Below are 15,007 nucleotides of genomic sequence, written 5' to 3'. Positions count from 1 at the left end.
CATACTGGGATTAATAGCCAGTGAAAGGTGAAACATGCTGGAAAAAAATGGCAGAAATGTCCCTCTGGAGAAAGAAGTCACTTTGTCAAAACAAGGGCTGAAAAATGCATATATGCCCTTATTCTGTGACCTCCATGTCATGTTTGCTCAGTTTACAAGTCAGAGTAAGTTTCATGTTACTCTCAGCACTCCAGGGTCAGTGAAGTCTATTTGTATTCTTTCTGAAGGATGTACCATCACCAAGTATCCGCTGACAAGCGCGTTACTGAAATTGCTTCATTATATACAATGATAAAGATGAGAAAGATAACTTCATTTTCCCTAAGTGTAACTGCAGTACCATTAGCAAAAAATCTTGTTTTCTCCAGTAAACTAAGGGAAATTAAATGAATATGATAAAATGAATGCAAATCTCTGCCTCTGTGGATCTGCCTGGCTCTGCTTGCATGTGGATGTACACGTGTGTATTAGATGCATGTTTGCAGGGTTCAGATAGGCATAAAACCCCATAGATAGAAATGATAAAACTTGAAAGCAGGTGCAAAATCAGCTGGGTTTTGAGTATTATTTTTAAACCACTTAAACTATAATGATGTGGCAAGTATTTTCACCCTCCCTCCCCAGTTGTGTTTGCAGGACACTCTCGTGTGTGTGGGAGCAAAGACTGGCAGGTTTACTGAAGTTTCAGAGATTGATAAGAAGGTTTGCTAATTAGCAGCATGGTCAGGACCCTCCTCCTGAGCAACCTGGACTCTTTACACAGTACAGGAGGTGCATCCTTTGTTCTTTCTTGAGAAACTTGAAGTTTTACTGAGTCCATCGTCCCCTCAGGAAAACACCTTGCCTTTCCATGAAGTAGCTAGAAAGCTCTGTCTGGTCCAAGCAGGGATAATTGTTCCTGAGGCGTTTAAGGGCAGATTGGTTAAACGATTCCTCCTGGTAAGGAGGTATCAAAAAGCCCTTGTGGTACTATTTGTGACATACTGATACATACTTATTTTTCATTTGTGACTACAAAGATGGTGTCATATACCTCTTTAAAAGAGATACAGTGAACCAATTTAATTATTGGCTAATTCTGAGTTCACACATATGCAGTGAATGCATGGCCCAGACTGATAAAATTACAGAGATATCAGGTACTCAGTATCATTTAATACTTGAAATACCAAATTACGTTAAGAGGAATTGTAGGGTCTAGGGCCAGAGATGAGTAACACATGCTTTACCTCTGAGAAAAGTGTCTGCAAAGTGATCAAAAGGGACCGTTCCAGCTGTCTCAAGCTATCAATCAGCTTTCTATATGTTTCCCTACCTCCTGATCCAATGAAAAGCACGACACTTCAATTTCCAGCCAAGTATTTTGCCGTTACTTAGGACGCTTTAAAGCATATGTGATCTGAAGCCAAATTGTCCAGTATCAGTGTAAAACACATCAATATTATCAGTTACTGGGAATCGTGATAAATGAACCCATTAAATGCTATTTTCCAGCATTCTGCACTTTCAGCTTTTTCTAAGGCTGGGTCAGAAACCCAGATTTTGTAAGGGAATATGAACCTATGGGAATAGGTGATGTCAAATATTTTGGCTTTGTTATGTTGCTTTAATGCCAAATAAACCAAAAGGTTTATATGATGCATAGGTCACATGATTATTTTGGTCAAAATTACAGCTTTTACAGATTTGAGTGGGCATTGCACTTGTCCAGTTACAGCATCAGACAGTCTTAGACAATGACTTTTATTATGGACAATACTAGGAATTAAGAAGTAAAGGATTTGATTAGTCAATATGGGCTTCAAGTTCAGAGTCATGTTCCTTAACTTTCTAGACTGGAATTCAGTCAATTTGCTCTTGCCTTATCTGAGGAGAAGAGTACAGAAATAACTTAAAATAACCCTGCGTCAGTTAATTAATCTGCTCAAAACCAACCAAGGCAACAATTTACATCTCTGCTTTTTGGCATGAAGTTATGGGATACAGTTCATTCACAGGTACAGGAGACCAAAGTTACAAATCTGGTCACACGGGCCTTCGATCATTGAAGTGTACTTTCTCCTACATGTGACAAGGTCTTCTGCTAGACATGCAATGAGAAAAACCTGATCATGACTATCAGAACTATGCTATTGCAGACCCACCACTAGAGGGTGACAGAATATCATATTTAGTTAATGGTAGCACTTGGTATTGTACATGTATATTAGCAAATGTACTCCAGGACCACAAACTAGATTTTCTTGACAGTCCTTTATGCTCCTTGAGTGGTTTCTCCTTGTTCTTCACTTCAGTTCAAAGCCTTACTCTAAATCTTTCAAGTTCTTAATAGGCTATGAGTGTGGTTTCTTATGGACCTGCCTCTCCATCTCATATCATCATTATCTAACACTCTTGCCTAAATTAAAAATAAACAACAAAACAGAACCAGAAGGTGAAGACAAGGTAGATAGGCCAAGGCAATGGAATTGCACACAGAAAAAGTGTGACTGCTCTTAAGGCACCACACAAAACCACCTTTTCTTTTCTTGCCACAATGTATCTTTTTACTGACAGGTGAAGAAAAAGAGGGAAGAAAACTCTGAAAGCCCAACAGGAAAAGAATGAAAGTAGAAGAGAAATAGGGAAAGGAAGGAAACCAAATAAATGCTACTCTAACTGTTATGCCAATTAATATATTAATTGGAAGTGCTGACATGCACAGCCTTGGTACGAGGCCCTCGGTCCACAAAATTATTTTACTTGCATCATATGTTCAAGGAAATGTGTGATGATGCAGATGAGTGATGTTCTTCCGAGAAAATAGTGAGAGTCAATCATTCTGCACAAAGTTGGTAAGGGCTGAATCAAGATCTTCCCCCCACTTTACATCCAACTCATGCCTTTCCATCCAATTCTAAAGCAAAGCAAACTTTCCCCTCCAACCTCTACTGTTTGCAATATAAAATAAAAAAGTCAATGCTGTCTTAAAGAAAACATAATTGTTCTGCTTTCAGAGAATAGTTTTCTTATTTTTTGTTTCATAAAAACAGTTAATGATCAAAACATTTCAGATGGTACAATATAATTTCAATCATTTACAGGTGTTATCAAAATACATCTTTATTAACACCAGCAATTAAGTTCTCTTTATAGTAAAATATTTTCAGTACATTTAGTAGATGTTCTTGGTACTATTGGATAACTGTGGGTCCTTTAAATACATGATGAGAGAGGCAAAGACATCAGCCTTATCGCTTAGCATAGGATGGGAATGGTTGTACTTGATGATACTCAAAAGTCTCTTCCAACCTTGTGGTTCTGTGATTCTGTGATATGACAATCATAAACTTTCTACCAATGCAAATATAACCTAATCCAACCTCAGAAGAATCTTTTTTCTATACCCAAAGTGGTGTAACATCATTTTATTCTAAATAAGAAACAGGTGGTTCTCTTTAAATGACAAAAAGAGATTTGGCAAGCCCTCTACATAGATGAGGAGCATGAACTATGTGAGTATTTGAAAGCCTAGGAAAGACTTTAACTTGATTCAGGTTTTAAATTAGTATGTGTCAGCAATCTACATAGTTGCCACATTGTCCCTTCTCATGATGGTGTTATGTGCATATCTAGTAACTGGGGTCCATCCTTGATCCATGCCAAGGAATTCAACAATTTTTTGGACTCTACCAGAATGAAGGTTATGTTTGGGTAACAGCAGTGATGATGTCAGCTGGTACCAGGAAGGTCTAGGCTGTGCAGGTTGTGATCAAACTTAGGCAGGACTGACTCAGCTTTAAATGAGTTATCTTCAGTACTGTCACAATACAGAGGTAAGTAGAAGGAAATAGGCTGAATATTCATGCAGCTCCTACAAAGCTTACCTAAGCTTAAGTTTGCATCTGCTGTCTTTGCTGTCTCTTTGGTGGAAGGAACATCTTGAATTGTTTATTCCTTCTCTCAGCTTTTCTGTGTTTGCATAATCCTGTCCATTTTTAACGTTTTTGACATTTTAGGTCACTTCCAACCCCAAGCCTGTCCTTGAGAAGAATCCCTTCTTCTGGCCTACATGGACTCAGCCATTTTAATAATACCCCAGTGAAGCTGTTTATGAGAGAATGACTTCTTTCCAGCAGTATTTTCTCTTCCCTGCTTAGCTCTTTAACTCCTTTAGCGATTCCTTTGACTTAACTCTGTTCACTCCGGTGGAGAATTCATATGCATATCTGCAGTACAGCTGCCTTCCTACCTCAGTCACAAGAGGCTCTTAGCAAATGACGTTTCGTATTTTGTTAATTCCAGTCACCTATTGCAATAACAACATCTGGGACTCTAGAGAGTTCAGAAAGCTTTTTGACACATTCTTGATGTTTGAGAACAAAGGAGTAAGCCATGGGTTGTCATCTATAATTAGCTGAGGTGGCTCAGAAGAACATCTTCAAATCTAAATATACATTTTGTCATCATCTACAGGGGATTGTCATGGATTCATTCAGGGTATGTAAGTAAAAATGGATGTTTTATGAATGTAACCTGGGTACATGTGATAAAGGATATGCAACTTTAATTTGATACAAGTGTTTTAATTCCCCAAATGGAAGCACTAGGCTAATAGTGAAATCTAGTTTTATTAACTCACTTCAAAAACAAACACAGCTCCTCTCCAAATCAAAACCTGGCTTCTCTCAAGCTCAAGACATTTCTGCCATTTTTTGGCAGAAATTATGTGCGAGCATCTCGGTTTTTGCACTGCTGAATGTAAAGCTTCACATGATTTAGCCTCAAATCAAATTCATGGCATTAACTGAAATATAGTTTGCTCTAGATTTTCAGCTGCAGCAAATAGTTAGTTTCCTTACCAGACAAGAAGATAGTTCGATTTGTGTTATTATCAGATTAGACAATTGTTTTATAAATATACATGTTCACTTACCAGATACGCTGATACAACACATAATACATAATTTTATTCATGATTTCTTGAATTCCTTTCTGACTGTATCATAAGAAATCCAGAAGGTGAAAGACCAAGGTATCACAGAAGCATGAAATACCTAACGTAAAAGCCTTATAGTTTTCTCAGACAGGGAGTCTAACATTTAATGGATGGGGGGATGGTGGGAGTGGTGGTATTGTTTTAAGGAAAATACCACCAAATGTCTTGTAGCACTTTAACAGCTAAAAAAAAATAAATAAAAAAGTCATGCAACAAACATAACCATGCTTTTTATTTATTCTTTCTATGATGCTTTTACTGACAACAGTCTGAACTGTCTTATGAAATTTGAAAACATCTGCATGGTCTGGGGCTAGATATCATACAGGAATCTGTTGCTTCAAAAAGCAGAAACCAGGTGCTTTTCTGCCAGCAACAGAAAGGGTGCTGCTCTCCTTACACACCCCAGCCAACTGATTAAAGCACTGGCCAGGAGATAGGACTGCTCAGTTGTGTGCTCTGTCAAGAGTTATTTAGAATTTTATTTCCAAAATACATGTCCTAAACCCCAGCAGATGCTTATTTCAGGGAGGAATGAGCTAGGATATGGTGCTCCCCTCCAGCTCAAGCTTGGCCACTATGCAGAAAAGAATTTAGGATTCACTGGGCCGCAGAAAACAAATCATGGACAGAGTACACCTGAACATCCCCATTTACTTAGGGGTGGGGAAATGGGTGATCTGACAGATCTGAAATTTTTTTTTTTCCTTTTTATATATTACATAAATGCTCCTTCCACATACTCTTATGAAAGGGGATGGTAACACCAAATTTACTGTTTGAGTTTGAGATTTAAATTGTTTTTTAAAAATGTGGTCTCAATTTTGCTTTTTACTAGTAGCTCAAACTTGTTCATGTGTATTCACTGCAGTCTCAAAAGACTATAAATCTTTAGGTTGTGCAATTCTATTGCAACATAGGCAATACTGAACATGTAACACAAGCATTTTGGGTGCCCGGAAACTCTCTGGTTACAAATTGTGCTAATAGCATTAAGACAATGCCAGTCTTACTAGACATGACCTTTAGGTTTTTTATGAAACATAATTGCAAGGTAGCAAGGAAAGCTACCTCTGCTGTGCACTTCAAGAAACAATTTTACATGTCCAAAGAATTCGCGTTGTCCACAAAACAGAAAAACAGCCAGTGCATTTGCTGCAATGTCAAGTAAGGACACCACTTTGACTTAGATACACCACCAGAGTTCTGAAATATGCTTGAGTATTTTGAATTTGAATAATACTCTCCTCACTGAAAGGTTTTAGCTTCAACCATAGCTGCTGAAATATGTCTGCATGAAACTTGAAGCTGTGTCACTACACAGAGAGAATTAAAGATTCATTTATCCAGAGACAACAAAACAGGGAAATCTTCTTCGTGCTATTCCAACTTGTGCTGCTGTAGTTAACATACATTGTGTATCACATATATGCATATATATATATAATGCATATTAAATACATTCTATTCATGTATTGTTATATAAAGATACATAGATGCACTTATATAATAGATGAAAATATTTCACATTTACCCCTATATATCTGTATTAAATATATATATTTGAATGATGCAGCAAAAACTCTAATGTCAGCCGGAAAAAGGGCTGGTTAAGCTAGAAAAAGTGCTTGTTTTATGAAAAAGTAAAATTGCAATTCACAGCATTTTATGTAACGCTGTACAAATTACCAGATACCAGAGACTGCATTTCTGGACCTGAATAGTACTAAAAGTTGCAACTAAGGGCAAATATAAAGACACTTGTTTACAATGCAAAGGCTTAGTCAGTACTATGAGCAATATGGCAATCTGCATAGTAGAAGATATAATGCTTTGTAATGTGATTTTTATATTACATATCAATTCCTACACACATGACCAAACTCAACAGCAGCCCCATTAATTTCAATCATTAAAAAAAAAAAAATACAGGAAATAAACTGATAAATGCATAAGTGGCATATTTACATAATCATATGTTTAATGTATTTTCTGGGTGGTAGCCCTATTTTATAAAGACATCACTGAAGCATTTAAGAGTGCACCAGAGATGGGCTGGCAATCTTATTACCAAAGCTGCTGGTGATACTTCCACTCTGCAGTTATGATTTTGTCAGATAAGAAAGCCTGAAATTATAAATACCAACTGTGTGAGTTTAAGAAGCCTCTGGATGATGCACCCAGTCCCATGCTCTGACTTGTCTAGTCCTGTGTGGAGCCAGGAGTTGGACATGATGGTCCTTATGGGTCCCTTCCAGTTAAGGATATTCTACAATTCTATGACTTATCTCTGTGTGCGTGTGTGGACATGTGTGTGTGAAGGAGAGGAGAGGAGGCAAAGCTCTTAGTATCATGAAGTCCTCCATTCCCACCTGATACTCCACCCCCACCCATGGAGCTTGGGATGGAAACCAACATTCCTAGATTTCATTATTATGCTGTCAGGCAGATGCTAAGAAATCTCCTGGCAAAGGAGTTACTCGTTTCTCTGCAATCTTCTATTCTGCATATATTCCAGCATCTTGAACAGCTAAGATGGGAGCAGTGAATTCAAATCCAAGTGTGGTCCACTCAGGTGATATAGGTCTATTCCTTTGCTTTTCAGAATAATGAAGACTTGCAAATAGATGCAGAAAAGCATACACAAACACTCATAAACAAGCCCTGCACTCACTAGTTCTTTAAAAACTGTCAGTACTTCATGGATGAAGTGGCAGGATCAGTGTTCAAAAGTTAGGAAACTTGCAGAGCAGCTGCTTTGGGAGGTCTGAGGTACCTGCTGAGCTAGAAATGGGGGACCATCAGGACAGGCTGCCCAGAGAGGTTGTGGAGTCTTCATCTCTGGAGACATTCAAAACCCGCTTGGATGCTGTCCTATGAGGACTGCTCTAGGTGATTCTGCTCTGGCAGAGGGGTTGGACCAGGAGATCTCCAGAGGTCCTTTCCAACCCCTAACATTCTGTGATTCTGTGACCTAAGGAGCATTCTTGCCAGCTTGTGCCTGTCTCTTCGCACAGGCAGAGCCCTCTGGGAGGAGAGAAGAAAGGATGTTTGATAACTGAGTAGCTCCTATCACTTGGATAGCAAGAGGATGTCCTGATGTGATGTGAAGCACAAGTGAACATCTCATAGCTGCCAGACAGCTGACCGTGAAGTCATTGAAGCTTTGCTATGAATATGACTGGTATAATTTTGAGCAACTACTCTGAAAAATGAAATTCAGGATATCCCAAGCAGGACACCCAAAATTACCGAAAGCCTGATTTCACAACGATTTAATTGCATTTGAAAATATGGACAACAGAAACTTCCTGTTCCAGTGTTTTACTGAGAATTCCTTTACATTAAAACACTGCTGGGATAAGCAGCACAGAAAATCCTATAAAGCAGAAAGGTTAAACACCACACAGTTAATACAACACGGGAGCTCCCAAAGTGAACACCTGATCACAAGTATATGAAATGAGACTCACGCAGAGGGTGGTATAAAGTTTAAAACACACCATATGAATAAATCATTAATATTGTATTGAAGCCTTTTTGGAAAAGGTATGCTGCTTTTGGCATGTCTCAACTTTGAGAATGGGGTTTTGGCATCTTAATAATATTCCCTCAAAGTAGCTTTTATAGATGATAATATAACAAATGGACATAAAAGACCAGATGGGCTCCCAACAACCTTAGTAATGTATGATCTATGTTTCTTCATGCTTACATGCTTGTCTAAGGAACTACAGCTCTTCTGGTGCCCTGTAAATATTTAACCACGACAATTTAGAATATATTGATCTAATATTACATGTGGGTATTTTACATCCTTATTCCAAAATGGACTTGCTTTAGTTACATGCCAGCTCGGTTAGATTCATTGAGCGTGTTCATGAGGGTAAGCAATTAGTACTCAGCTTCATTAAGTTTATATTCTCATACTTTCCACACTAGAGGAAAACACTACATTATGGGCAGAATTTAAATAATTGCTTAAAAGTTAAGAAAATGCTCCAGTGCTTTTCTGACTAACAACAAATTTAAAAATATGCACAAATAGCTTCATCCACTGATCAAGTCTTTTGCTTTTTTCCTAAAAACCCCAACTCCTCCAAAAATACCATAATGTGCCTTTTTTTATCAAAAAAAAAAATAATCAGGGTTTTTATATTTCCCATTTAAAAATGAGGCTATATAAAGTGTTATGTAAACAGCCCATGATGTGCTGAATAATGACATCCAAGTTCTTTTCACAAGTGAAAAGTTGACTTCAAGCAATTCTTCAAAACTTACTGGAATATTCTGAGATTTTAAGACATTTTTTTTCTAATAAGCAGGCCATTTCCACAAAAAAAAAAGTGTGCATGTGGTACCCTTTCTGAAGGAAATTACTATTTCTAGAACCAAACAGCTCTAAGGCAGAAATTAAAGGTACCTTGTAAATCACTTTAACTAAATGCTTGATGATGCTATAATTAGAATGTGTAAGACAACCCCCCCCAAAATGAATGAGGTAACACACACATTTCAGACCTTTAAATTCAATGACCAAATACCCAGATTATGTAGAAAGATGCAAGGAAGGCCCTTGTATGGCTAATCATATAGTCTTCCCCTTAAAATGTGTCCAAATTGATACAATATACGAAGAAGTGTAGTGCAGGGCCAACCACAAACATTTACAACTAACAAAACTTTCTATTCATGTCATATATGCCAATCTTTCATGCTTCCACCTTTACTTCTAAAATTAATTTTATTTATGTAAAACCAAAATATATCTAAATGTGTTTTCATAGAATTATAGACCGAATCTCCTGAGTTGGAAAAGACCCATAAGGATCACCAAGTCCAACTCCTGGCTCCACACAGGGCCAGCCAAGTCAGAGCACGGGACTGAGTGCATCATCCAGTTGCTTCTTGAACTCATTCAAGTTTGGTGCTATGACCACAGACTCAAACTAAGTGGCCCTAAGTGGTATGTAACTCTGAAGTTGCTGAACTGTTTTTTCACACTGAAAAAGTGCAGTCATTTCACATTCTTCTGCATATTTTAATGTCTATTACAAATTTTAAAGAATCTATAACAAAATTATGGGCATTAAGAATATATACACAGCTACTAGCTGTGTATTGGGGATACACTGGTCCGTCCCGGTATAAAAGCCTTACTGCGACCTATACTGTGCTTGCACAAATTTCTTGCTGGATGTAAAATGGAAATTCACATTTTTCTTATGAAAAATCTGCTATGTGAGCTGAGCTTGACTTTTCCTGTACTATGATTGAAAGGTAAAAAAAGTACTTAACCCCCCACCCCATATGATATGGGTTTTTCCCCTTGTGGGTAGAAGAGTGCCTGCCTGGCATGGCATGTTTGTTATACTGAGGTCTTTTTACCAGTACCCCCTTCTGTTGAAGTGCGTTGATACTTCCAGCCAGAAGTGCTGTCTCCATGACCAGAAGGGAAAGGGTATCTTTTTGTGGAGTGATGACTGCTTGTTGAGCATTTGCACCTTAAACCTAAGCTCTAGGTGGTAACAAACAAGACTATTTGCACTAAATACTATGGTGCTCAGCACCATATAACTGCTGAAAATGGTTTGCAATATGTCACTATATATATGTGTGTATGTATATACATTATGTGTTACCTTGGATACAAGGCTTGCTCTGTAGGCAGCTAACTGCTTCAGATACTCCTTCTTGGCAGCTTCAGTTTTCTTTTTGTATACCTAAAAACAAAGAGTGTCACATTGGTAAATTAATCTGGTTCTGTTTTTATATATCACCGGTGTGTCTCATGCATCTTCATAAAGTCTAAGTAAACAGCCTTTCCTCCTCATATTGCTTAAAAAGTGAAAAAATAAACATCAAATATTTTAAAGAAAATATTGTTCCAACTGTGAAACACCCTTTAACTACCCAGCAGTACTGAAAAAACAATATCCCTCACAGCATCTCAGGTTTAATTGTTCAAAGTGAAGTGCAGGGTGTACTTGCAAATGGCACCTTTAGGGACAGGGGAAGGCAGGCATGGGCCTCTCCACTGGCTTCCACTTGTGAGACAAATTAAAACCCTCTGGGGAAGACAAAAATGTGCAGAAAGACATTTGAGCTAAAAGAAGGAGGAGATGTCAGCACCACACGGATCAGCCAAGCAGCTTTCTCTCTTCCCCAGATAAACTGTTGGGGGCAGTCAAAGAAGCTTCATGGAGCTGCTAAGGATAATAAATGTTAGTCATTACTCCAGTCTTGATCCCATATTGGTCTAATTAACTTCTCAGGAACATGGATCTATTTCTGTACATTTCTCTCAACTCACCAAATTATTTTAAATGCATGTGCACAATCTCATAATAGACTGAAGAACTTAGAGAATCACTTCAATTTTGCCCAAATTTCAAGATCAAAGATTATCTTCAGGGCTAGGCAGGACCTCATAGCACTACAGTAACATCATGTTGGAAAAGCATACACAGACTTTTAGGGTTTAAAGTTTTCAGAAGATCCATTTTCTGAATCGTGGAGCCTAGCTAATGACTTGCTTTTTAGCCATGTCAGTGACAGTTTTGAGAAAAAGTTGGCATTTCTCTTTGCAAAAATTATCACAAGTTTCTCACTACATTTTATATTTTGATTTTTTTTCCTAGAAGGGTAGATTTAAGAGCCAAGGAAGCATGTTAGATTCATATAACCAAGTAGAATTGACTCCTAGCCTTCCATGTTGCAGGGAAAAACTTTAACAAACAAATAGAAGTTTTAGAAATAAGGGAGACAAAGAGAAAGATTTAGGGAAAGACTTTTTTTTTTAATTATTGTTGTTGTAGTTCACAAATTTTTAGTCACATGCTCGGGGCAGTGATTAATTCATGTGTTCATGGGCATTTGGGATTGCCAGTATTACACAATACAGAACTGCAGCTTTGAGTCTCTGTTGTCCACTTCTTCCATCAAGTGGACAACCTGGGCACCTGTGGACCATCCCCCTACCCCCTCCCACTCCACCACACTGCCTAGTTAATTGGGCTGTTGCTCTAAAGGCAAAAGCTGAGCAAATCTTCTTTATGGGAATTTTGGGGTGTTTTCCTGAATACTGCAGCTGAAAACCACACACATACATTTCTGTCCCAGAAGGATAAACTTTATGAAAATGTAAAGTGATCTCTTTTGATCTTCCAATGCTCTAGTAAAACCAGAGATGTCCCATAATGGAGAGGACCTGGCACCACAGAGCGTGCACAGAAAGGACAGAGCAGTTGCAGACTACAAAGTGAGAATGGTAGTGTCGGGCTGGAAGGGTTCGGTACGACACCACTTCTATAAAGAATGTGCTTGTGAAACACTTTCTGTTTCACTGGTGCTTTGCTTTCAGAGACAGAACAATCCTCAGATACAGGCTGGCAAAACTCAGAGGCTGCCTAAAAGGATTAAAGATTTTGCTTCCCAGGGAAGCAAAAGATCATAATGGAAACAGAGAAGTCTTAGGCTTGTAAATACAAAGACAGGGAGGACAAAAAGATTGGTTTTAGCTGTGCAACTGTATCTGTGCACCCTTGTAATTTCTCCAGATTAAGATAAATATTTAGTGTTGGCTGATCCCCTATTGTTTTGTAAAAAAAATACTAGCAATTTGCTTTTTAGGTTGCAATCGCTTGTGATTATTAGGGAAATGTACTGTTTATTTTGAAAATTAATAAAAAAATTGGTCAACAATCTGTTCCTAACTGCTAAAATGAATTTAGCTTGACCCACAGGACAAAGACTAAGTTACACTGCTTTGTATATTGCAATGCCTCTGCATCATTTTGATAGCCAGTTTAAAAAACAGAGCAGAACAAAGAATTTTACACAGAATAATGATTTCCAAAAGATCATGTATCTACTGCTTCCACATTGGGCTTTATTTTACATTACACAAATATAAAAAGTATACACTCCTGCTGTACTCTTACAGTCACAGCATATTGAAAGAGTCCTCTGGGACCTGACTTTTCTCTCAAATAGTCATATTGCACAAGGTTAACTCAATAATATGAAGCTAACAACAATTCTGTAAATCTCCATCTAAAACTACTCCACTGCTTCACAGGAACGTCACCACACAGCCATTATTTAATTATTTCCTACCTATACATCTACCATGGTCCTTCTACATAATGTCTTGCCCTCTTTAATAGGATCTTCTGGTAAGCCAATAATAGTCATATGAACACTGTGTTCCATGATGATATAAAATCAAGCATATAATAGAACATCATTATAGTAAAAATGTCCTTAAGGTCACTATGGTAAAAACATCCTTACTGGACAGGGAGGAGTTTTTGATGACCCCAGACTGCTATGATGTTTTGCATAGGCCAGAATGGTCCTCACAGGCTGGCTTGTCTGGGAGGTGGTCAAGTCACCCAGCTTCATCCTCATAAGGGCATTGGCATGTCCTCTGAGGACAACAGGGCATAGACTGCACTGTCTATACACTGTTGTCTTTTTGAAGATGCCCACTGTTTAGCTCAGCATACAAGTGGGTTGATGATCCTCATGCTAGTTTTGGAAATTCTGGTTGGTCCTGGTATATACTAAATATTAGGGTAAGTTCTGCCTGTCTAGGAAGTTGTTAATTTTCATAATGACAAGGTCTGGCTGTCAATAATTTTCTCTGAAGGCAAACGAGTGTGGCCCTGGTAGTGGGCACAGTTCACTGACTTTATTCTAGACTGGACTTGTATTGGGGGTTTCTGAAGGCAGCGCAGGTGGGAAGCGTCCTCGGCATTTGCAGCAGCACCTCAAACAGGCACGAGCAAGTCAGCTGTCCCTCCTAACCTTTTTTTTTTTTTTTAAATCTGTGAGAATTTTTAGCCCTCAGGCTTAAATAGTTTCATGTTTTAGTAAGTTTAACAGAGTTGCATCCTTGCAGCGCTTTTGGGGAGAGGAGAAAGGCTTGTGTCATCATTCAAGTGTGCTCTCCAAAATGGCTGGAGCTCGTTTGAGTTTCATGCTTAAGACAGTGCCGAGTTTGAAACACGTAATTTCCAATAATACATTTAACATTTTTCCTGTAACAAGCAGCAGGCTTCTGTTGTGTATAGTGTGTAGTGGCTATATTTAATTCTGTTTTTAACATCTCAGAAATCTCTTATAAGGTCATTTTCCTCTCCTCCGTCAAGCAAGCAACAATTATTAAATAAGAACTTGACAGGAGCATATATTTACGGAATTAAGTAATTTCTAGGTTGCTTTAATTCAATTAACATGATAATTGAATGTCAACTGATTGTCATTCAGACAGTAAAGGCCCATTCTGATTCAGCAGCAGATTTGTTTCCTTACACAATATTTTATTTTCTATATTGTCCCAGTTGTGGAAATTGAATGTTGGCAGAAAAACCATCATTTCTGTATATGTAGGGTCAGTCAGCTTAATTTATTTTTATTCTCTTCAGCTTGTTATAGAAACCCCAAAACACCAAGATTACATTCATTTGTCTACAAATGGAAGCTGCTGGCATTATTTTCCTACTGTGCTTCATGAATGCAAATTTATACAGCATAATACACAGGTTCTTAGTTTACTATTTAATTACATTTCCAAAGTGCACCCAGGAAGGTAGCTTCAAGTTCCCTTACACTGTTTAGCAAAGCATACACCAATACAGAAGATACTTTCCAAAAGGACTAAGTATGAAACTCTACCTTGTGCATATAAGCATATAAGATAGCATTTCATTTAGGCCACGGGAAAAAGGAATGCCCTGCCCCTCTTCCCCACTGTAAAGTAAGAGCGTGGTTCCAGCCACCAGGCCATTACAATGCCTCAGGTTCCCAGAGCTGAACATACATGTGGGCTACCAGTGCTGTAGCAGCCTACATTGAGGGCTGAATTCTTTTTATTATTAATAGTGATACACATCCTGACTGCCCCAAAGTTTCTGGAGGTAGAGGGGGTGTGGGTTATATGGTTAGCCACAAGTACTCACAAATACCAGATTTACCAAATTAAAACCACAATTGAGTATATGCACTTCTGTTTCATGATGCCAA

At 38.1% G+C, this 15,007-nt stretch overlaps 1 protein-coding gene across 1 annotated transcript in view; it reads right to left on the bottom strand.

Annotated features, from left to right (window-relative positions):
• Positions 1-15,007, bottom strand: part of TOX (thymocyte selection associated high mobility group box) — a gene marked incomplete at both ends in the record, with an annotated part of 217,658 nt that overhangs the window by 14,368 nt on the left and 188,283 nt on the right. Inside the window, one exon of the mRNA XM_084280566.1 lies at positions 10,621-10,701. Within this exon, the coding sequence (XP_084136692.1) occupies positions 10,621-10,701 (81 nt within the window). The remainder of the gene's footprint in view (positions 1-10,620; positions 10,702-15,007) is intronic.

Source organism: Gallinula chloropus, assembly GCF_964237585.1.
Source record: "Gallinula chloropus genome assembly, chromosome: 2".
NCBI lineage: Eukaryota > Metazoa > Chordata > Aves > Gruiformes > Rallidae > Gallinula > Gallinula chloropus.
Note: the sequence above shows the minus strand (reverse complement) of the source record. Positions and strands in the feature narration are given on the sequence as shown.